Source organism: Periophthalmus magnuspinnatus, chromosome 13 (assembly GCF_009829125.3).
Source record: "Periophthalmus magnuspinnatus isolate fPerMag1 chromosome 13, fPerMag1.2.pri, whole genome shotgun sequence".
NCBI classification, from domain to species: Eukaryota; Metazoa; Chordata; class Actinopteri; order Gobiiformes; family Gobiidae; genus Periophthalmus; species Periophthalmus magnuspinnatus.
The window spans coordinates 14,244,652-14,267,681 of NC_047138.1; the positions used below are offsets into that span (position 1 = coordinate 14,244,652).

The 23,030-nt window shown below is 38.9% G+C and overlaps 1 protein-coding gene and 1 non-coding gene across 2 annotated transcripts; both read right to left on the minus strand.

Moving 5' to 3' along the window:
* Positions 1–2,061: 2,061 nt before the first annotated feature.
* scn2b (sodium channel, voltage-gated, type II, beta) lies at positions 2,062–21,537 on the minus strand. Its single transcript, XM_033977187.2, has 6 exons — positions 21,354–21,537; positions 8,486–8,646; positions 7,315–7,531; positions 3,819–4,011; positions 2,963–3,022; positions 2,062–2,386 (listed from the first exon to the last, which is right to left on the minus strand). Exons 1-5 carry the CDS (start codon positions 21,433–21,435, stop codon positions 3,013–3,015), a joined length of 663 nt encoding a protein of 220 aa, XP_033833078.2. The 5' UTR covers positions 21,436–21,537; the 3' UTR covers positions 2,062–2,386; positions 2,963–3,012.
* On the minus strand, positions 18,315–18,388 carry trnat-agu (transfer RNA threonine (anticodon AGU)). The gene has a single exon. It is a non-coding gene; the product is annotated as a tRNA-Thr (tRNA).
* Positions 21,538–23,030: the final 1,493 nt, after the last annotated feature.

Here is a 23,030-nt window from a genome sequence, read left to right on the forward strand (position 1 = left end):
ATAGTTACTTTTCTAAATTATGGTAAAAGGAATACATGACAGTACTTCATGTACAGTTCTGGCTTTGAACTGAACAGTAATAGTGAGAAAAAAGAAACCACAGCTCTTGGACATAAATTATAACAAATAGAGCAACAAAAATAAAGCTGTTTGTAAGTGTGATGATATAATGCAACTCGGTGTAAAAGTATTCAGAGTATTTACAGTACAGTACTCTGATTGGACCAGGTAACGTAATGCATTACAAAATACCTTTTAATTTGGGTATTCAGTATTCTGTAACTAAATACATTAAGTATTATTTCCATCACTTTATACAGGGACAATAAGTCTTCCTATCACTCTGAAACTAATTAGGAAGTGCCTTGTATGAGTTTAATTCAATCTTATAAATAAATAAATAAATAAATAAATAAATAAATAAATAAATAAATACAATAAAAAATAGCCATGCTGCAAATTTCACATTTCAAAATGCTTCACGTCCAACTGTTGCCAGCAGAGAGTAGCAGGGAACAAATAAATAAATACATAAATTAATAAATGTTCCCTACATAGTTCCCCGAAACCATTTCAAATTCCAAAAGACAAAATACGCATAATATGTCTCCTTTAACAAAACCGACTTCAGCCAAATGAGGCAAGGTTCTTAAAGACATCAAGTGGTGACAGCGCACAGAAACATCACAGTACATTCAGGTTAACAAAGCTTTAAACATGCTAGTGTCAAATGAATGAATGTGGCCACTTTGACATTCAAAGGTGCTCAGAATATGCTTTCAAATAAATATAGCATCGTACATGTTCCATTTGTCCATACGGGCTCCATGCCACACATTCACTATACCATTTGGACGGCATGCTCTCCGTTTGATTATAATAAAATGTTGTGTCAATGTGCAAAATGACGTCACTTTAAAATGTCTATGCTGAGGTAAAGGCATGACTTTGGAGAAACAGCTAATATATATTTACCATAATATACTGTATGTTACACTGATCTAAGTTCAAACACGCCAGTTAGAGAAGTCAAGGTGCAAAGTGATATCGTCAAAGTTTTCTGAATAAATATGAAAATACATGATAAACAAAAGCAGCATTCTAATAGTTAAAAAAAAAAAAAAAAAAAAGGTTAAAATACTTCTTCCGTCATGGTGTTGCATGGCTTATTTGAAGTGATTGTTTTGTGTGGAAGTACATGCATGTATCGCAACATAATGTGTCCCATGCATTGAGTCCAAAAATGCATGCTGTTTTCCATGATTTGAAGCATAAAAAATAATCATAATCATATCGTTTAAAGACACTTTGTTTTATAAATGTGTAGTAGCTTCTTATGACAGTATGTACACATGCACGGCAATAATCAGAATATTGTGGAAAATAATGCAGTATTTCATGCAGTAATTGAATACAAAATTTTGTATTTGATCCACTGGGTCAAGTAAATAATAAATAAATGCTTTTGTAAATGTAAATGTAAAATGTAAAAGTGTTTGTATGTGTGTGTGTGTGTGTGTGTGTGAACTAAAGGTTCACTCTATAACATATAACTTTTTTCCTGGTGGAGGGTCTGCCATCTGCTTGTTTCCACACTTTGCCTGGAATATTCCATAGTATGTCATTGAACTTATCTATACATAGAGACAAGCCTTTGATCCTACTAGAATACATGTTTTTCAAGGTATTCTGTAGAAGTAAAAATATCTGGAACTGAATAAATTCAACACTGACAAGTTTAATGCCATACTGTGGAACATTCCGGACAAAGCAATACCATCTTGATAACAAAAAGCAGGGAGCAGACACTCACCAGAACAGTTACACAGTGCACCTTTAAGCATACAAATACATTTTTTCCACAATATGCTAATTACTTCATAAAGTACATGTATAAAGGACACTGTATTTAACTTTGTGTTCAGAGTTAATAGCTGTCACCTTGTGTATGCCAGAGGCCCCAAATCTTTTCTAGTAAGTAACTCAAGATGATTGACAGTAGCAGATTTCTGAAGTATTACTAATAAACATCTTTATATTTATATTTATAATAGTGGACGCCTTTCAATATCACGACCTGTTAGGACTACGAACATCATATCAAAACTAGAAACTGTGGAGTTGTGATATTGCTAATTCTTCTTGTCCGGCTCGGTCTGATGTACAGCACCTCAGCTAACTGTGTGTACATATTTGCACAAATGGTCCCTGGCCTGTGTTATAAAAGACATTAGACTTGTTCTATAGAAATGCACAGTTGCACAGTTGAGTTTCCCCACACACACAGTTATGGAAGCACAATGGTGACTGACACACATGCTAATGGCTCTATGGTCGTTGATAAGAGGATCAAGCAGTGGTTACTAAACAGCTTCAGGGAGAGGATCTGGAAAAGACAAACATTTCTGTAACAACAAGATCTTTTGTGTGGCTAATTCTGTTCATAATCTGTTCAAAGGGTCAATTTTGAATCATAAGTGAAGAATATGTTTCAGAATAGTCGACATAATCCCTAAATCTGCAATGAATGGTCCATTTTAAGCTTTCTCCACCCACTTAGTTTCTACTTTCACTCTCACATTGAACCATGATGAAGAATCAATTGTCTGTGAGAGTTACAGGCAGTTGTTTCCACGTGGTTCTGATCAAACATCTTCTTTGAATGAAACAAAACTGTCTACTCATTACAATGGCTTCCATAAAGTTCTCATTTAACTACTTGTCTTTTAGTATGTAGACAATATCGTTCATTGTTGCTTCCTTTTTCACAAATATTCACATTTTACAGTATGCTTTCATGCCTGCTCAGACTGCAGCTCTCTCAAAGTACTGTATACTTTAAAGTTTTTATTGACTTTGCAATACCCATGTGCATGAATATTTTTATTGCAACATAGATTATGGGTTGTTTTCTAATATTGTGCAACATTAATCTCAAAACAAAAATGGATATGTTACGTACCAGGTTGAGAGGTTTGGTCATCCATCGGCCATTGGCTCAGCTTGGTACTGTTAAGGCTGCCTATGTATGAAAGAAACAATAGACAGTAGTAGCAGTCAACATATACAGAGAGATATCATGATAATTATAAAATCCAGTTGTTTGAAGACATTTATTTTTTTATTTTTTTTATTTTTATTATGGTGATATTAGAAACAATGCAAACTAAAAAAAGACATTAGACATTTTGACTTGAGGGAAGAGGGAGTGCATGCATCAAGTTTGAAAGGTGAGTAAGAATGGCATTTGTTCTTCTTATCTTCTTATATGAGAGTTTAAGTGTGCATGTGTGTGTGTGTGTGTGTGTGTGTGTAGGTGCGTACGGGTAGGTAAGTCAAACAGAAAAAAAAAAAAAAAAAAAGAGGGAAAGGACGAAACATTTTGAAATAAAAAATAATAATTAATTTAGTGAGGTTCCAATTTTTTCCCCCCCTTTTTTAAAATATATTCACTTTTCTCCATCCTTCCCTCTCCTTCTCTTGCCCCTTTGTTTCTTTTGATAATTGTGGGGGTTTTTTTGGGTTTTTTGCCAGATAGAGTCAGTACAGCTTAGGGCAGCGGGTCTTCTTCCTGGTGACACCTTGACCCTGAGGGGGGCGCTGATCAGGATGACTGTTTAAAGACTTTCCAAGAACTTTATAAGATGTTGTCAACCTTTTAATCATATGCAGCGCACTGGAACTTTGTCAGGTTTAACATTTTCAGTGAACGTATTCTGTCCTGTAATTTAAGTGTGGCTCAAAAATGTTGTAATGTTCTTGCTCTGTGGTTATGTAGCTGGTCTATGTTTGCAAGCCATTTCCATGTTGTTCCTTACTTGGTCTCCTCCTCTGCCACCCCCTCTGCTTCTAGCTTGCCCTCCTCCTCCATCTTCTCTTCTGATATCAGCTCCTGTTTACGGTGTCGGCGCAGACATTTCACCACCACCATTGACAGTATGAGCAGCGCTAATGCCCCGCCCACTGACGCTCCTATGGCAACGGCTATGGTCGAGTCTCTGGGAGGTGGAACTGGAGAAAGTAAAAGAAAAAAAAGTATTCAGGATAGAGGTAAACAAGACAGAGGCTGCATTTAGAGTGATGGTGTAATGGAAGTGGAGCTGAGTAAGTCCAATGCCGTCAGAGATGTGCTGAGAGACCAAGTTTGACCTTTAGATGGTCATTAATAAGTAAAGAGGTAACTCATCAGCATCTGTAAGTCTGCATGTTGGAGAAAGACATCTATGCAGTAGCAGAATGTTCTTCTATAGGGTCTCTACCTGGTTAATTTCTGTGTAGGCACATTGTAAAGCAGCTCTTAAGATGACAAGATCACTAAAAGCTTTCTGTGTAATCTCTCGGTTGTCCAGGTCTGTTCCATAGCAAAAGAAAAATATAAAATCTGTCAGCTGGACAAAACATCGTAGGAGTGAAGACATTTCGCTGCACATCCAAGCCACTTTTTTAGTTCTGGTCACATTACTGATGGATACTGCTTTATATCTGTCTGAAGGGAAGAGTTAGCTACACTAAAACTCAAAACATCTTTTGTTTAGTTTTTCTTTGTAGGCTAGGTCTATTGCGCTACCCTAAGTGTGCACTGTGCCTGAGTCCTACTTAGCATAATCATTCAAGCCACTAACGAGTGATTTTGCATCTATTAGCAACATTTCTGTTCAAGGAAGGATTGTCTTTCCTAACAAAAATTGTTTCTTTAACTCTCTTCTCAAGCCATTTCTTTTCTCTGGCTAAGATCTGTACTTCACTATCTTCAAAGGAGTGGTTAGTCGCTTTGAGGTGGAGACTACAGCAGACTGGGGTCCCAAGCAGCTCTTGCAACAGTTTTGGTACATTCTCTTATGGAGTGGCTGTTTAGTTTATCCAATGTAACACTCACCGACTGAACTGAAGAAGTGGCTTGGATGAGCAGCGAAATGTCTTATTTATTTTATTTATTTGAAGGACAGTGTGCAAATACATTAAAAAGATGGCTGCACCAGATTTAGCAAAATGCTAATTTCCATCTGTAGTCTTCACTCCTACAACGTTTTTGTCCAGTTGACAGATTTTATATTTTTCTTTTGCTAACCTAAAAGCATTTTATCATGAAGTGCACAGTTAGCATAATAGTTGTTTACATTTACATGATGGCAAAACAATCCAATCTGGCTTCGGAAAGTTGTGCTTATAAACTCATTGTAGTGAATAATTAGGATATGAACGTATACAGTAGGTGTAACAGCAAACAGTAAATTAAATTTAGTTAGACTGAAAGGTTACTTGTACAAAGTAGTGATGTGTTGTAACGGTGGGTGTAGCGGACCAAAGAGTGCAGACTCGGGGCAGATTTACGGTGTTTATTTACAGATTGAGAAATAATATTACAGAAACGAGGGTTGATCTGGTGGTGAGCAGGAAGCCAGGTGCGGGCCAGGATCCAGGAGCGGAACGTAGAGTGCAGCGGAGACAACGATGCGGGCAGCATCAGGGCAGGGAGCAGAGTGCAAGCCAGGGTCCAGTAACGTGGAGTGCAGAGATAAGCCAAGACAGTACCAGGGCTGGGAAGCAGGGTCGGAGCAGGGACGGTCCAGCAAGCAGGGTGAAGACACGCGTAGGATCCAGCACCGAACAGGATGAAGATACGCAGATAATCCAGCACAGAACAGGGTGAAGAAACACAGGAACGACAATGATCTCGTGCCGAGTGTCTAGTCCTGGCTCCACTTATGCTCCGCAGCAGGTGGAGGTAATTGCCCTGATGCGCTCCAGGTGTGCGCGGGAGGAGCCAGGAACTCCGCCCAGCTCCAGGCTCAGACAGGTGAGGGAGGGGAAAGCACACAGGGAGACAGATAATGCAGGATCATGACAGGATGAGATTTTTGGCTCTTTTATGGAGCCATTCAAAAGACTGGCTCTTTTTATATTTAATTATATGACAGAAGCCAATGTTGGAACTGTTAACTACAAACTAATCACTGAGATGAACAAGGCTCAGATGTGTTTAATATGGTTCATACTGAGAGTGAGAGTGTGTTTACCCTTTGGAATTATTACCTAAATAAAATGTTGCACTACAATAATAATAATAATGATAATGAAAAGACAAACTGATGCCAAATATGTTTTTCTGTGTAAAAAGCTCTCACTTGTGTTTTCTGGTCTGTTTCCGTGATGATTCTTCTGTTGGTTCAGCATTACACAGTATAAACATGCAAACAGATTTGAAACAAAAAGATTTGTTTCTTTTAAATAATGAGATCCGGTTCCAGCCATTCCCGTTAAAGAACCGTTCAAAAGAGCCAACTCGTTCATGAATGTCACATCACTAGTAGAAAATTCTATCTCTCTAAATCTCTTGGCGATTTAGTTATTTGGGGAAGTAGTGGCTGATAATACAGCCATATTGTTAGGCATGTCCCCCGTCTTGTCTGCTCTGAAGAGTCTGTAAGACCAGTGATGCAGCCACCTCTTCAGCAGTCTGTTACAGGGCAGCTGTGGCTTCCGAGCCAAGTCACCACAACTGAGTATAGTTTAGACAATGCATTCTGTCTTTCTTTTATTCAATAGTATCTAAAAAAAAAACACCTTATAAAACATCCACTGTTAAAGTATACCGTGGCCCTTCGCTATATTGCGGTTCATCTTTTGCGGCCTTGCTGTTTTGCTAATTATTATTTTTTTTTAGGGAGCATGAATGTGCATTGTGTTCTGCGTCCTGATTGGCTAAGGGACGTGCCGTGTCTCCTGTACATTACAAAATGGGTTCAGCTTGCCAGATTTGCAGTGTGTTTGCATGTTTTCTCCCCTACAAAAAACACAATGTTGATGAAACCAACAAATTTCAGAAACACTTTGGACTTAAAAGTGTTTCTCTGCACAGAGAGGCTGCCCCTGCGGATATCGCTGGAGCAGAGGCATACTTGAAAAACAAATTTAAAGTGATCATTGAGGAAGGGGAATATAATATACGAAGGTTTGAACTTTGAGAGTGTTTAAACAAGAGAGAAATGTGACAAAATGCTATTGCCTGTCTGAGAAAAGTGTATAAAGTGTGTGGTGAGGGGTTTTACAGCCTTAAAACATATATAATAATTGTAAAAAATAAAGCTGATACTTCGCAGATTTCGCTCATTGCAGATTATTTTTAGAAGGTAACCCCCACGATAAATGAGGGACCTCTGTACATTCTGACCAGTAACTTGGCCTTGTGGCATCACCTGCTTATAAATTAAATACCATAAAGTGGAACATTCTCCATCAAAAAAGTTAGTTCACCTTTAGGTTGATTAAAACCATACATGCAACCTAAACACACAAACATGTGAACAGCCTTACGTTCTGTGACCACAGTGAGGTGGATGACCCCCTGACCCTGGATGCGGTCAGGGGGGTTGCGAACATAGCAGTTGTAGATGCCTTCGTCCTCCAGCTGTACGTCTGAGAGTGTGATGGACAGGTCGTTCTTGTCCAGGTTCCCCGCAAACATCACCCTGTCCCCAAAGCGGTCCGAGCGCAGTGCCACCATCCCCTTCTTCTTGTAGTACGTCATGAACTACACAGAAACCCAGAACACGAGGTAGATGATGAAAGAGATTTAGATTAGAAATGAAAACGAGGGATGCTTTGATATGGATATTTTTATTTTTAAGGATGCCCATATTTGCTGTGGGCTGATAAGCAATAATTGCCCATGCCCCGTTGATAATAATTTTACATCTGTATCAAATGTGTATAAAGAAGTGGACTAAGTGAGTCTGACGTCACCCATAGCGTTCGGCTCCAGTCAAATAAAGCTCATCGATACTAGCAGTTATGGGGTGAATTTGGAGCCAAGTTCCATGTTTGGAACTTTGACCGCGAGTATCATAGCAACCAAAGAGCCAATCTGGAGATGATATAGCACGAAGCAGGCACTTCGATGTCATTTAAACCTGTTAGGGAAATAAAAATATCACGATCATGTAGAGCGGGTTAATACTATCTTAATAAATCCTATTTGGAACGCAGCTGCTAGCACATTAGATATATCCATTTATGTATACAATCTATGACGTATCCAATATTTTCCTGAAATTTATATAAACATGGGTTTTGCCCTTATATAGATGCATTGTAAAAGCAGCACTTTAGGGTCAAAGCTGTTTGCTCTCTGCATCTAATTCTAAAGAGTTTTATCCTTAGTAAGCCAGGAAAAGTGTTGTTAGCATGCTAGTTGTTGTTTGCATTACTGAATTATTAGGATGTTCAGAATGCGGAGGGGTGAAAGCAGAAAAAAGTTTTTCACTGGAATATGCATATTGGCCTATATCAAGATTAGAATCAATACATTGTCAATTGTTAACATTCAAAATCCAATCAAAATTGTTGTTTGATTAGTTATTGCCAAATCGCAACGACTGCAGTTTAGGTGATGTAATCCTCTCTCCTCAAGGGTAGGTCAGTAAGCCACCAACGAAGGGGTAGTCGGTTCAAAAACAGATAAGGGAGACATGGATGTCCACATTACCATCTCCTCTGTGTCGTTGCGCGTCTCCTGGTAGGTCCAGTTCATGGCGAATTTGGTGGCATCCATTTTGTAACAGGAAGTGAAAGTGCAGGGGATTTTGACGGTGGTTCCATTGAGTGCATTGATGGTACTGGGCACAAGCACATCCATGCTGGAGCAACCTGCAAAACAACATGGGACTTTAAACAGACCTGTATTTGTCATATATACAGTGAGAAATTGCAGTACTGCGTCATCATTATGTTTCATTCAGGGACTTGCCAGGGGTAATGGTTTGTTTATGGACTCTTTACATTAGATGCCATGTCTGATCAAGTCTTCTGGATTGGAAAAAAGTAGCATGAGTATTTCATGTCACCAACACCAAAAATCCCTGTGTTGTCATTCATCATTTTTTTCAGCTAAATCATAAGTATTGTGCAGTTTTGGCCCTTGCAAACATTATTGTTCCTAGGTGACAGCTACAAATTCCTGTCATTCTTCTTTTTTTGTTGTTGTGTCCTTGGGCAAGACTATGTACCATCAGTGTGTTCGTTGTGTAATTGCTGGTGGTGGAAAAGTTCACATAGGCACAGATGCAAGAATGAAGGGGCAGCAGAAGAGATCTGACCAGTAGTGTTGTTGTGTCCTTGTGCAAGACACTTCACAATGCATACATCAAAAATTACCAAGCAGGTTTACACCACACTATCATTCGCCCAGGTTAGGCTTGTCATGATAGCACATTTTTTGAAGCGCGATCTACTGCTGAAGAAAAACATTTTTATATAGCGCTTTTCCACTCTCAAGACACTTTCAAGGCACTTTCCATCAAGGAACCACTCACCCATTCACATACCATTGTACGCAGACACTGGGGGCAAGGTGGGTTAAGTGTCTTGCCCAAGGACACAACAACACTATTCATCTGTGGGAGCTAGAATCACACTGCCAACCTGTGGGTCACTGGTTCTGACTGCTCAACCAATGATCTTTATGTCAAAAACAGGATTCGAACCTCCAAATAGATTATCCCCCAAAAGACTATTCAAATTTCCAATATTGGTAAAAACGCATAGGCTGCAATAAATACATAAGTAGAGGATTGAACCACTTTAGTTTGTATCTGTAAGTCAGTTATTTTGTCAACCCTCTCCAGTTCAAATTAATTTTAGTACAGAAAAAAGTACCCACGATAAATACTGACCCTAAAAAAGTATTCCTTTATGTAGCAATAACTTAACATAGAAATTATCGTGACAGATCTAAACCAGGTATAATCCTAAATTTGCTCATCACATCTCACCTCTACCAGCCTCCTTCCTTTGCTCTCTCTTTCTCTTTGCCTCCCTCCCTCCCTTTCTCTCCCCAGACACAATCACTGCTGCTCTGTGCTGGGACTCTGCAGTAGTCTCCTCCGCAGTCCGCTCTTTTTCCTGGCTCCGTTCCCACTGCCGCTGCACCAACCCCAGCAGCAGAAAGCACCAGCATGGCCAGGCCTCCCAATGCAGTATACGCTCACCTCTGCATGCCCCGCTGCAGCTAGCTCCACCCTCCCACCCTCCATTCATATCTATAATTCACGTAAACAGTACATAGCGTCCGCAACCGGCCCTATATAAATGCATGAGTCAGGGGGTCTGCTCTGCACCTGCTTATTTGTTCTTTTGTGAGAAGCTAGGTATGCTCCGTCAGCAGTGAGCTAACACGGCTAGTGGTGCTACGTCAATGTCACCGTTCGCGCTGACCTGTCTGTTTGCATGGTTAGCAACTCCAGGACACTCAGCACACGCTCAAGACAGCTAATGAACGTGCATTATGGGAGATATTGATCAAATTACTAGCTTGATAATTACTATGTTATTTTGTTTTATCCCCGTACGGATATGTTGCAAAAGCAGCTCTTGACGTAGAAATGAGACCACTGTGTGACATCTGCGTGTATTTATAAAGTGTTATATTGTGTATTCAGTATTAAGAAGTGCACTGTGAGCATGCTAGCCGTTGTTAGCATTATCGTGCTGGGAAAACTCCAAAATGGCCTCTGAAAGTTGGGAATTGTGCTTATAAACTCATCATGGTGAATAATTAGGATGCTAGGAAACTTTTTCAAAATAAACTAGTTATCTTTTTTCATGTTTTCAAGACAGTAAAGATCAGGTGTAACAACTTTAATCTGGCTATCAGCTATATACTGTATATGCAATTATTAATGTGCATACAATGGCTGGCATAACTCAAATACGCATACATGAAACAAAATGGTTAAAATAAGGTGATCAGACGTCCATATTTACCCGGGACAGTCCCAGTTTTGAGCCCTGTGTCTCCTGTCCCAGTAAATTTGTCCAAAACCATTGATTTGTCCCAGTTTTATATAAGACATGTCCCAGGTGTCCCTATTTTGGACCAATCTGATACTCGCCAATAATAAAAACGGGAATTTTATTTATTTATTTATTTGATAGGGACAATGCACATTAATGAACATCAGTATAGAACAGATGTAAATATGCCGAATTTTAACAACAAAGCTAGTTTTCATCCGTAGTCCCTAGGTAGGCAAATACATAAAAAATACAACATGCAATACAAGCAGCACAAACAAAAGTATAGTGGTCACATGACTAGTTTGTTTTCAGCCATAGTTTCAGTTGTGTTTTAAAGCTAATCAGTGTAATCAGTGAATAAATTGTCAAATATTTTTGTTCAAACACAGAAAACTGTTCTTGAAAATTACCAGAAGGTCAAAAAGTGCCAGTTACCAACCACTCCAACCCAGTTTCACCCTAGGTTAAAAACTGTGATGTAAAAAAAAGGTAATTTATTCAATACAGGACTTTTACCGAGTTGTTCGAAACACGCTCAAGATGGTTGACGATGGTGCATTATGGGAGATAATTATTAGCTTGTTAATTACGAGGTTAGAGTTAAAGTGGCTGCAGCAGAACATTTGTTTTACAGATGTACAAAATGTTGTTAAAAGCAGCACTTAAGGTAGAAATGATCTCAATGTGTGCTGTCTGCATCTACTTAAAGATTGTTCTAATGTAATAATTATGCATCTCTTCCATACTACATTTTGAATCCTCTTTAGTAGCCCACCTCAGTACGGCTATGCTTCACAGTGCCCCCATATACGTCGAGAGCGTGAGGAAGAGTGTGATGCTGTCTCGTGCTGACTAAGCGCTACCGACTCAGCAAACTCACACAGGAGTTACTGCAGAGGCCTCATGCAACCACTGCCCCTCCCTGTCTGTCCACATAAAGCAACACCTCAGAGAAGGGCGCAGAGATTAATGGCAATTTGATCTAATGTGTTTATAATTAGAAATCACTACAGCTGCATTGTAGTGTCTCCAAAGTATGGATTTTTTTTTTTTTTTTTAATATTTAAAAGTTCAAAGTAAGGAAAAGACTTAATACTTAATACTGATTTCGAAACCACGATAATAATAATAAAAAAAAACAACAACAAACATATAATGTGATTGACAATATAATGTGATTTTCAGCATTAAATAAAATTACTTTCTTTTATATTTCCATGTGGCCTTATATCTGTATAATCCCTCAGTCGTCCAGGTAGGTTCCATAGTGGTCCATGGGCGTATACTAGTCTATGTGGTCTTATCCCTGTTCTGATACAGCTCATGATCATTCTAAAAGCTATTCAGGAAAGATTCATTTCTGTCCTGTGAATGTGACTTTTTTAGTATCAATACCTGCTCAAATGAGCATCTAGTTTCGATACTAGTTTTAGTATTCTTTAATATAGATATGTTTGGCAACCTCCCTGGGAATGCCTTGGGGTCCCACCAGAGGAGCTGGAGGACACATCCGGGGTGAGGGAAGTCTGGGAGTCCCTACTTAAGACTCGGCCCCAGATAAGTAGAAGAAAATGGATGGATGGATGGATGGACGTTTGGCAACCCTACTCCAAAGTACGGAGTCTCTATGGGGTTTGATTTTACAGCCCTGGACAGGCTTATTGAGAAAATAAATAAATAAATATAGCTTAAAGCATTTTGTAATCCAACGAGATTCATCTGGTTTTACATTAATGTATTTCATTAGATTATTTTGTCTAGACTAAGGTTTAGTTTGTTTTCACATGTGACAGTTTGGACAGCTCACTAGCGCTCTTCCTCAGAGTGGTCACGTAATGTTGTTGTGACATATCTGTTCAGGTGATTTAAACATGTTTTGGCGCTGTCTTCTTACTGATGGAGGCAGGACAACAGCGCCACCTGCAGTCCGAGTTCTTCAGGACAGTATCCCAGGTGTGTGCGAGGAAAACAAACATCATCGCTGGATGAAAAAGGCATTCAGATATGGAGCCACAGGACTTCAAACCGGGGCGAGGGGGCTTTTTTACTCTCACACACCTGCGATATTGTCCTGAAGAAGTCAGACTGCAGATGGCGCTGTCGTCCTGCCTCCACTGTAGGAAGACGAAACTAAACTAAACCTTGGTCTGCAAAAATAATCAGTTAAAATTAAAATAACATATCTCTTGCTCAGGCTGACAGTTAACAGCACTTAATGCATGTTACTTTGAGAGACTTGAGGAACAGGAACAAGAGATCTAATCACCAAACCACTTAAGTCCAGACAACACCTTCTAACGTTACCAAACCATTATATAGCTTCTTTGGGCCTGTAGTAAACCAGATGATCAGAGGGGTGATAAAAAAGAAGACAAATAAAGGATAATATTGCAGTTGTTTTGGAGGTATGCAACATTAGAGGGGCTATATTAGGCTATTTTCTGATCTGTGTTATAATGTTGTTTCCTCATCACAAACAGACCTCGAGTTTTGTTTCATTCACACAAACCCTGCATATTTAGGCTGAGTTCTTCTCTCAAAAACACTCTACCTTGTGATGTCATGATGTAATACGTAATACAGGAAGTGCTCCACTGTGTTTTTAAACTCCATACACATTCATTAGAATAATTCCGATGGTTTCAGCCCTGGAATTGCCGATCTCAGCTAAACAAAAGGTAAAAGGTAGCTGTTAACTACCTGAGAACTACCACTACATGACATGACAAGGTGGAACAGAGCATTTTGAGCTTTGGAGATGTAGACAGACTAATAATAAGGGGTTACTCAAACATGTGTTAATGAGACAAAACACAACTCTGGGTATGTTTTGGAGGAGGTAACAACCCCGGGGTGTAAAAATGGCTGCCTACTGAAGTCAGCGATCCATGCTCAAAGGCGCATGTCTCAAGTTTAGCCTTTAGCAGCTAGGTACATCCGGTCCTGCCCTGCCCATGGACCATGCACAGTTGAGCTACCCCCAATGAGATTTTGCGCAACGACAGCGAGCAGAGCAGAGCGGCCACGAAGGAGCCAACGGAATAATAAATAAATGACAAATGATAAATGATGTTTATGCTTCCAGGGCACTTCTAGATCATGTACTAAACCTGTGGTTCATTCACGGCAGTCGTTCATTTGCTCACATGCACGTTCATATCGTACCACGTGACCACTCTAACCAATGAGCGCTTGAGCTTAGCTAGAGCGGACATAGAGCGGACATAGAGCGTAACTGAAGCTAACGATTAAAAAGCGTTTTTTAAGACAGCAGAATGATTTTTACCTGAGAAAATGTTTATGATCTGAAAATGGGTAAAAATCACCACAAAATTATAAAATCTATATAATATATAAAAAGTTGTTGACATAAAAATACACCCCTTTTTCAAAAAATAAGAATTCAAATGCATCTGTAATGGAATAGAGTTTGTGGGCAGACTATCACCACTATCTGAGTCCTGTCTCCAATAGGATTTCCTCGTCTGCTGTTCTCTCCAATAAAGTCGTTAAATACTGTAAAATGTACAATTATAGCCTGGCCCGCCGCCTGACTTAAGTAACTAATGAGCTGAGACGAGGACAAAATGTTCTCTTAATTAAATGGAATTCTACCTCAGCCATGTTTTCTTTCCTTGTCTTTCTTTAGCTAGTGTGATTTATTTTGTGTGTGTCACATTATTAAGCAGATAAGTTGTCGCCTGGCAAGTCCACGATGATATCTCTCTGTATTTTAAAGAAAGAGAGGTATCAGGCTGATAACCGCACCCTCTACCGCGAGTTATGCAGTCGGATTAGTTCATTTTAGTGACGCATAAGAAACAAACAAGCTCATTGGTAAGATACCATTTAGAACAAAGTCATATTTCTCTCACAATTGCTTCATAGTTTGGTGCTTTGCTCAGGGATACTGCTGACAGCTGCAATGTTTTTTTTAATTCCTGTGATATATTTTTTCCTCATAAGCAGCCATTGTTGTTTTGAAAGGGCCTGCTTGTCCCTGATTGGCTAAACCACCTGTGAAACATGCCCATCTGAACTCGAGGAGATTCAGCGCTGACCAGACTCACATCTTCATATAATATTGGAGAAGTGTGTATTCTGGATCCAAGGCAAGAGATATTGTCTTATAAGGCAAGACTGTAGAACATTTGAGATCCAAATATCAGATATTTAAATATATCAGCTCCTACGTAGATCTAAATTAGGTAGGAACCAAAACCTGTGCAAAGAAGATGCATGGCACCTTCCTTGAACCCTTTATTGCAGCATTAGCTTCAGTCCATAAGGGAATCAGAAAGGATTCAATATTAGCACTGGCCATGAAAACAGGCTCTTTCTAACCCTAACTGTTCTAAACACTGGGAATTAGCCAAATATTCATGTAATTTCTCTGTTGCAGATGTGTAACAGCGGTGGATTGGGGTCCTCACAGAAAGTAATGCAGTATCCCACCTGGAGATGTGCTGCATACTGCGTCCACTAGGGGCGCCGCAGTACCACATGGAGAAGTAAAGACACAGGTAAGCTCTGCATGTCTGGATCATATACAGTATGATCCAACAACTTGCACTCAAATAAAAGTAATCCAAAGTTAGCATAAAGCTGGCATGGCCAATGGTGATGAGCTCCAAATCACATACCATCGTTATTGTTTCCAATGGTTGCACCAGTATAAGCAGACACTGGGGGAGAGGGGGGTTACGTGTCTTGCCCAAGGACACAACGGCAGCATTCATCTGTGGGATCTGTGGGTCGGTTGATCTGACGCCTCAACCGATGACCGACCTTCAGATCAGTGGGCAAACACTCTACCAACTGAGCTAATATTGTCCAATTAGGGATTAAGTTACATAATATACCAACAACAACATAATTTGAGACTCTAATACTTCAACACATACGCTGTCTAGCCAAAGCATACAGGCATTTGGCCAGTTGGGTTATGCTATTATCAAGCACTGAAAATAAAAAAAGACATATATATATATATCTGTATCTAATTGATATAATGACAATATTATGCATTTAGTTTATTATATAGATGGTAAGGCACATCTCCCTCAGCTCTTTTAGTTATCTGATTTTTGCACTGGTGGAAGGTAACAAAGTAAAAATAGTAAAGTGCTGTGCTTAAGTAGAATTTTTATGTATTTGTACTTTACTTAAGTAACTTTTAAAGTGGATTTACTTCATTACATTTGACTGTTCTTTCTACTCCGCTACATTTTTGAGCTGAATTGTAATTTTGAACTGAAAAGTAAACAGTACTTATGTTCGTGGTCATGTTCGTGGTAACATCCTGACTAAAGTTTTTGAGTTCGAGAATTTTGGCTTTGATCGAGGAAAAGTAAATACACAAAATTCTTAAGTATTCATATTGCTACTGTTGACCAAAATATTAATTGTGTTTTAGTCGATATCACTACATTTAACACTTGTGTGAAATACTTTTATTTTACTCTAGAAGTATATTTTTAAACAAACAGGTACTTAAATAGTTTTACTTAAGTAGATTTTTTTCATGTGATACTTTTACTTTTACTTGAGTAATTTTTTACCTCTGTATCTGTACTTTTACTTAAGTAACAAAACTGAGTACTGAGTCATCCACCACTACCGTCATGACACAGTGAGAACAGCGCAGTGCAATGCCCGTCTCTTCTGCCCTCTGCTTGATTTGTTTAATACAACGGCAGCACTCAGAGCACATTGCGGAACGCTGCAAAATGGGATATCATATGAGGTGTTTCCCAGAATCCCTCACACGGCTGGATATTACATAACTTAATACCAGATCACTCACTGTAAGTCAAGACAGTATCAAAACACTTGGGGAAAAGCTCTGACTTGGCAGAGCTTTTTTTTCTTTTTTTAATAAGGAAGTTCATCTGGTGGTAAAGTGACATTTACTCAATTATATGTACTTTGAAATATCAGCACTAGTATCATCAGAAATATCAGCACTAGTACTTAAAAGTTACTTTCAAGTGTTTTTTTACATAGGGTTGTTAAAAGTAGTGAAAATACTACAGATACTAATCGAGAATAAAACTAGTATTGAAAGCACATACTCATTTGAGCTGGTATCGATACTAAACAAGTCACATTCACAGGACAGAAATGAACCTTCCCTGAGTAGCCTTAGAATGATCTTGAGCTGAATCTAGGCCTGTCACAATAACACATTTTGTAGTTCGAAGTAAATATAGACAATAAATGATAATATGGAAACTAGTTTATGCCACTGATGCAGTAACCCAAGAGCAGATTTAAACCACAAAAACTATTCTAAAGCTATAATACTGTTAAAAAATCAGGACCTGCAATAAAATAACTAAAAAATTTGCAGTAGTTCAAAGAAAATGTACACAAGATATTTACTAACCGCAAAAACATAGTGTTGTAGATATAGTAATTATAAACATAGTGTTGTCGATATAGTAATATAGTATATATATAGTAAGTATAGTAATTATCATGACAGGCCTAGTTTTATCAGAACTGGTAAAAGACCACATAGACTAGTATACACCCATAGACCACTATGGTAGGCTTGTCACAATAATAAACAAAATTATATGTTTTGTACTTTTGTGAAGATTTGAGCAGTAAACGGTTGAATATTTATTCAACCGTTTAACTTCTATGGCTCATTAACACTGGACATATAGAATATTTTTTTGCTGGGGGGAAATTCTGCTTTAACTGCCTTACCGTCTATATTTTCTTCACATATATCGTACTTCAAAATTTGTTATCGTGACAGGCCGACTGGACAACTAAGTTATTACATACATGTAAGATTGCATGGTAATATAAAAGAAACTACTATGATTTAATGTTGAAAATCACATTTTATTGTCTCAATAGAGTGTTTTTATTATCATTGTGGTATTGGAATCGGTATTGAGCATCAAATCTATTCCTTAGTATCGAAATCAGGTTTGAAATTTTTGTATCATAACAACAGTAAAGCAAAGTCTCCACAGATCTGACCTGTACTTTGGCCTAGTGGGTCACCTGCTTGTCTTCATGAATAAAGATAGCTCTAATGTACTATGGAACGTTCTTAGCAAAGTAACAATGTATCCCTGGAAACCATAAAGCAGCAGAACTTAAAATTAACTATATATCTGTCTGTATAGTAAATATGTAACTATGGAGTTCATAAAATAGAGCAAATAGGCCTTCTTTCTGTGTTTGTTTTACCCTTTTCAACATTATAAGTGGATTTTAGCTTTTGCAAAGGCCCATTTAGTGCTACTTAGTCTAAATATAGTATGAACGAGATGCGCCACTTACACAAGGATGGTTATGATGTACTTATTTTTTTTATGTGCATTGGACCCTATTTATTTTTGTATTTATATCCAGTCTGAGTCTATTTTATTTATGTATTTGTTTTCATTTTATCATAGTTTATATTTTATTTTATTTGTTGATTAGTATCCATTGTGTTTATATCACCAAAGTTCATGCCTTTGTTCAACTTTTTCCTCATTTCTGACCTCACAAAAAGGCACTGCTGGGATTCGAACCCAGGATCTCCTGTTTACTAGACAGGCGCTTTAACCAACTAAGCCACAGCGCCACTGAGCACAGCAGTTTCATGAGATCTGCCGACGGCTGTGAGATAACATGCGCAGTCTAGACCAGGGATAATAAACAGACACAGTTACAGCAGCTATGGGACTCTGACACATGTATCTGGACTGGTCGCTGACAAGTGTTGAACTTTGCTCTTTCAGATGGATCAAGGAGCCAGCTGTGATTCCTTTGGATGGTGCTGCCCTCTGGTGGACATGTGCTGTAAGTGTAACAGTAAAAAAGCTATATCAACAAGGTCCTTGGTATAAACATATAACACAACCAAATCTATCTAACATAATGTAATTTTACTTGCCCCCATATCATGACTTTCATAATGTAAAAAGCAATTAAATGTGCACTAGGTTTTTTTTCTGTTAAGCAAGGGTCCCACCAGGGATTTAGCTTTACATGTAATATTCCACCTAAACATATCTTGCATTTATTCAATTACATGTGATTTAAATGTTTAAAATATATTGAAAAACACAATTCTTACTGGGAGTGGGCTTGCCTTTCCACAGTTCTGCCCTATAACTTGGTACAGTGGCATCACCTGCTTATTTCTACTTTGACAATGTTTAAATCCAGGCTCAAAACAGTTCTGTTTAACTGTGCCTATGCCTGAAAGGGTTTTATTCTACACTTTTCTCCTTAAATGTTAATTTTATGATCATTATTTGTGATTATTTATGCACTTTAAGCACTTTGATTTACCTTGTGTATGAATTGTGCTATACAAATAAACTTGCCTTGCTTTGCCTGTATCCATGAAGATGCCAGCTACAATGGTGGAACATGCCAGGCAAAGCAATAGGCATTGTTTAAGCAAATACTTTTTCTTGTTTCTAGACTTGATGAATGTTGTAATGCCAAATTTTAGCCTAGAGTAAACATCTAACGCTCTAATCTTGCGTCGCCCCACGTTGGGCGACGCAGCTTTTAATATTTTCTGGTCCTTGGCCACCTCTGCTCCACCGTGAGCTCAGCAATGGACCCGCTGCAGTTTGCGTACCGGCCTGGCATCGGAGTGGAGGACGCCGTCATCTACCTGCTGCACCGCTCACTGTCTCACCTGGAGAACCCCGGCAGCACTGTGAGGATTCTATTCTTTGACTACTCCAGTGTTTTCAACACCATCCAGCCACTGCTCCTGAGGGGCAAGCTGGAGACTGCCGGGGTGGACTGTGACCTGGCAGACTGGATCCTGGACTATCTCACAAACCGGCCCCAGTTTGTGAGAGCCATGACCATGATCTCATGACCTGTAGTGTGGGGGCGCCCCAGGGCACTGTCCTCGCGCCCTTTCTTTTCACCCTTTACACTGCAGACTTCAGACACAACACGGACAGCTGCGTCCTGCAGAAGTTCTCTGATGACTCTGCCATCATTGGCCTCATCAAGGATGATGACGATGTGGAGTACAGAGGACTAACACAGGACTTTGTGTGCTGGTGTCAGCAGAACCACCTGATCATCAATGCAGGGAAGACCAAGGAGATGGTGGTGGACTCTACTGCCCCCTACTGCCCCCTCAGTGAACATTTAGGGAAGGGACATTGAGAGAGTGGACTCATACAAGTACCTGGGTTTTCATCTGAACAACAAACTGGACTGGACTCACAACACAAATGCACTGTACAGGAAGGGCCAGAGCAGGCTCTATCTCCTGAGGAGACTCAGGTCTTTTGGAGTGAGAGGGCCACTCCCGAAGACCTTCTATGACTCTGTGGTGACATCAGCCATCCTGTACGGTGTGGTCTGCTGGAGCAGCAGCATCACAGAGAGGGAGAGGAAGAAGCTGGACAAGGTCATCAAGAAGTCCAGCTCCATTCTGGGCTGTCCTCTGGACTCAGTGCAGGAGGTGGGGGACAGGAGGGTCCTGGCTAAGGTCATTTCTATGCTGGGCTATGAGTCTCACCCCCTGCAGGATGCTCTGTCTGCCCTGGAGAGCAGCTTCAGTGACAGACTGATTCACCCTCGCTGTGTGAAGGAGAGGTTTCACAGGTCTTTCCTTCCTGCTGCTGTCAGACTGTACAATGAACACTGTTAACACTGAACATGTGTCATTCATCCATACCTATGTGCAATACTCAAGTCACTTTACGAAGATGTTATATTAGAGTCTATTTTTTGTTTATTTTTAAGTATATTTTTTAAATTATTTTAAACTATTTATCTATTATCTTGTTTTATTACATGTACCATTTTCCTTCTGTTCTTTAACTGTGCGGTGCAATACTGGAATTTCCCTACTGTGGGACTAATAAAGGCATATCTTATCTTATCTTATCTTATCTCACGATGTTGTCCCTGCCACAGCTGGATGTCACGTGATCAGGGAGGCCCATCTAATTGGAGCAGGCATCCCCAGCATATCTCTTACACTGGTATACGTTATCAATCAAACACAAATGAGCGTGGCATTTATATCGAGGCTAATCGATAACGCATCAATATTGTGTGGAAACCGAGCTGTTACGCGCGGGATCAGGCATTATTACACATTTGCAAACGTAATGCTCATCATAAATCTGTAATAATAAAAGTTTACGTTGTTCAAATAACGTACGATTTCCCACAACTTAATGCAGATGTCAGAGATATGCTATTCGATTGTTCGCTCACGTTACAATAGGCCAATTACGCACCGTTAGTCAACATAAGGCCTTCTGCAGTTTTGTCTGTCAACACGGGCTAAACAGAGCGCCAAATTGACCCGTCTCATAAGAAATAAGCGAGGTAAAAGCCAGTGTGGCCGAGACAAAACCACGATAATGCATTTCTAATAGAGGCCTTTTATAAACTGGGGGAAACGCACGGCTTTTAACCGTTACGCACAAACAAGACGCACTTAGCGGTTTGGATTAAAGCGTAAAACGTGCCAGGCAGCGTCTATCGGGCTAATAACTGTTGATCGGGCGTATCAGTGCATCAGAGCATCGTAGGGGGAGTGTTGTGGTTCTTACCGGAGAGCGAAAGCAGCAGCAAGAGCCCGCCGAGCAGCCAAACACCACATCCTCTGTCCACAACCACCGCTGAAGAGCACATGTTTCTACTGCCAGTGTATAAAAATCTGTGTAAAAATATGGAGCGATACAAAGAGCAGCACGTGTGCCCTTAGTATGTGCGTTAAAATGCGATTAAAAACAGTGATAATTTAGAGGCAGGACATGGCTGGCAGTGTCTGTAGCCTTATGGTGGTTGGTTTTACGGTTGGGGATATGAACGTCACGGTGGGCGGGTGGAGGAGTAAGGCTGGGATTTGTTATGTAGGCTCCAGTTTTTTTTTAAAGCAGTCGTGTGTTTGTTACAACTTGGCGTTTGGCACAGTATTTTCTTGGTTATGTCTATCGTGGGAAAATTTAAATCAGGTACATTTGATGCTCGTCCATTTAGCCAATAAGCCCCCAACAAATCTAAAATAATGACATAAGTAAATAAATCAATAGATAGACAAATAAATAGATACAGAACAAAAAAGATAAAAAATAAACATATAAATAAATAAATATATATATATATATATATATATATATATATATATATATATATATATATATATATATATATATATATTTTTTTTTTTTTTTTTACTTAAGTAAAAGTACAGTTACAGAGGTACAAAATAATAATAATAATAATAATAATACTCAAGTAAAAGTAAAAATGTCACATGAAAAAATCAACTTAAGTAAAAGTATTTAAGTATGCGTTTAAAAATGTACCTTAAGAGTGAAAAGTAAAAGTATTTCACAAAAGTGGTGATATTGATTTAAAAAAAAAAAAAGAAAAAGAAAAACAATATACATTGGTCAATAGTAACAATAAGAATCTTAATCTTAATTTGTCTTGTGAATTTTGTGTATTTATTTTTGTTTGCTCAAAGCCGAAGCTTGAACTCAAAACCTTTAGTCAGGATGTTACCACGAACATGGCAAAAATAACCCCTGAAATCATATGAAAAATGCATTTTACTATTCAGTCCTGTTCAAAAATGCCTGCTCTCAAATTTAGTTAAGTATATTTTACAGTGGATACTTGTTACATTTACTTAAGTACTGTACAGACACTTTAAAAAAATCTACTTAAGTACAATACTCACTACTCTATCTACACAGCACTGCCCTTAACTTTGGCATTTAGAATTTTCTTTTACTTATTTGCTTATCTATAACTTATTTATTTATTTATATATTTATTTTATTTTATTTTATGTTTACTTTTACACCAGGTGCCCCTCCTGCCAAAACCAGGCACCCATATTGTGATTGAGATCAATGCATACAGTGTCTTGCTGTGGGACAAAATCACATTAAGTGATCTGGACACCATCAGGTTGTTGGGTGAAAGTTTAACTCACTGTGCCACTATTACTCTATAAACATTAATGGTAAGCTTAAAATATACAGTAGTATACAGTATACAGTAGTTTCCCATACCCCTAACAACTTGTCTTGCATCATAAATAAAATCCTCAGTGTGGACAACAACCTGAAAATTAAAAGTGGTCCTTGCAGCCTCCTTTCATCCTTCCCTCTCCACAGTTTTCCTGGTGAGAGGCAGCAGAAAAGCATACTGGGAAATCAAACCTGCTTATGTCACTACAAAAATGCACGGCCTATTCTTTATTTATTTAAAGGAGC

Coding starts and splice junctions, on each gene's coding strand:
- scn2b (XM_033977187.2), bottom strand. CDS start 21,435: ATGTGCTCTTCAGCGGTGGTTGTGGACAGAGGATGTGGTGTTTGGCTG. Junction 7,532..8,485: donor GCAACGACACAGAGGAGATG/GTAATGTGGACA, acceptor GTTTCTGTGTAG/TTCATGACGTACTACAAGAA. Junction 4,012..7,314: donor CCTCACTGTGGTCACAGAAC/GTAAGGCTGTTC, acceptor TACTTTCTCCAG/TTCCACCTCCCAGAGACTCG.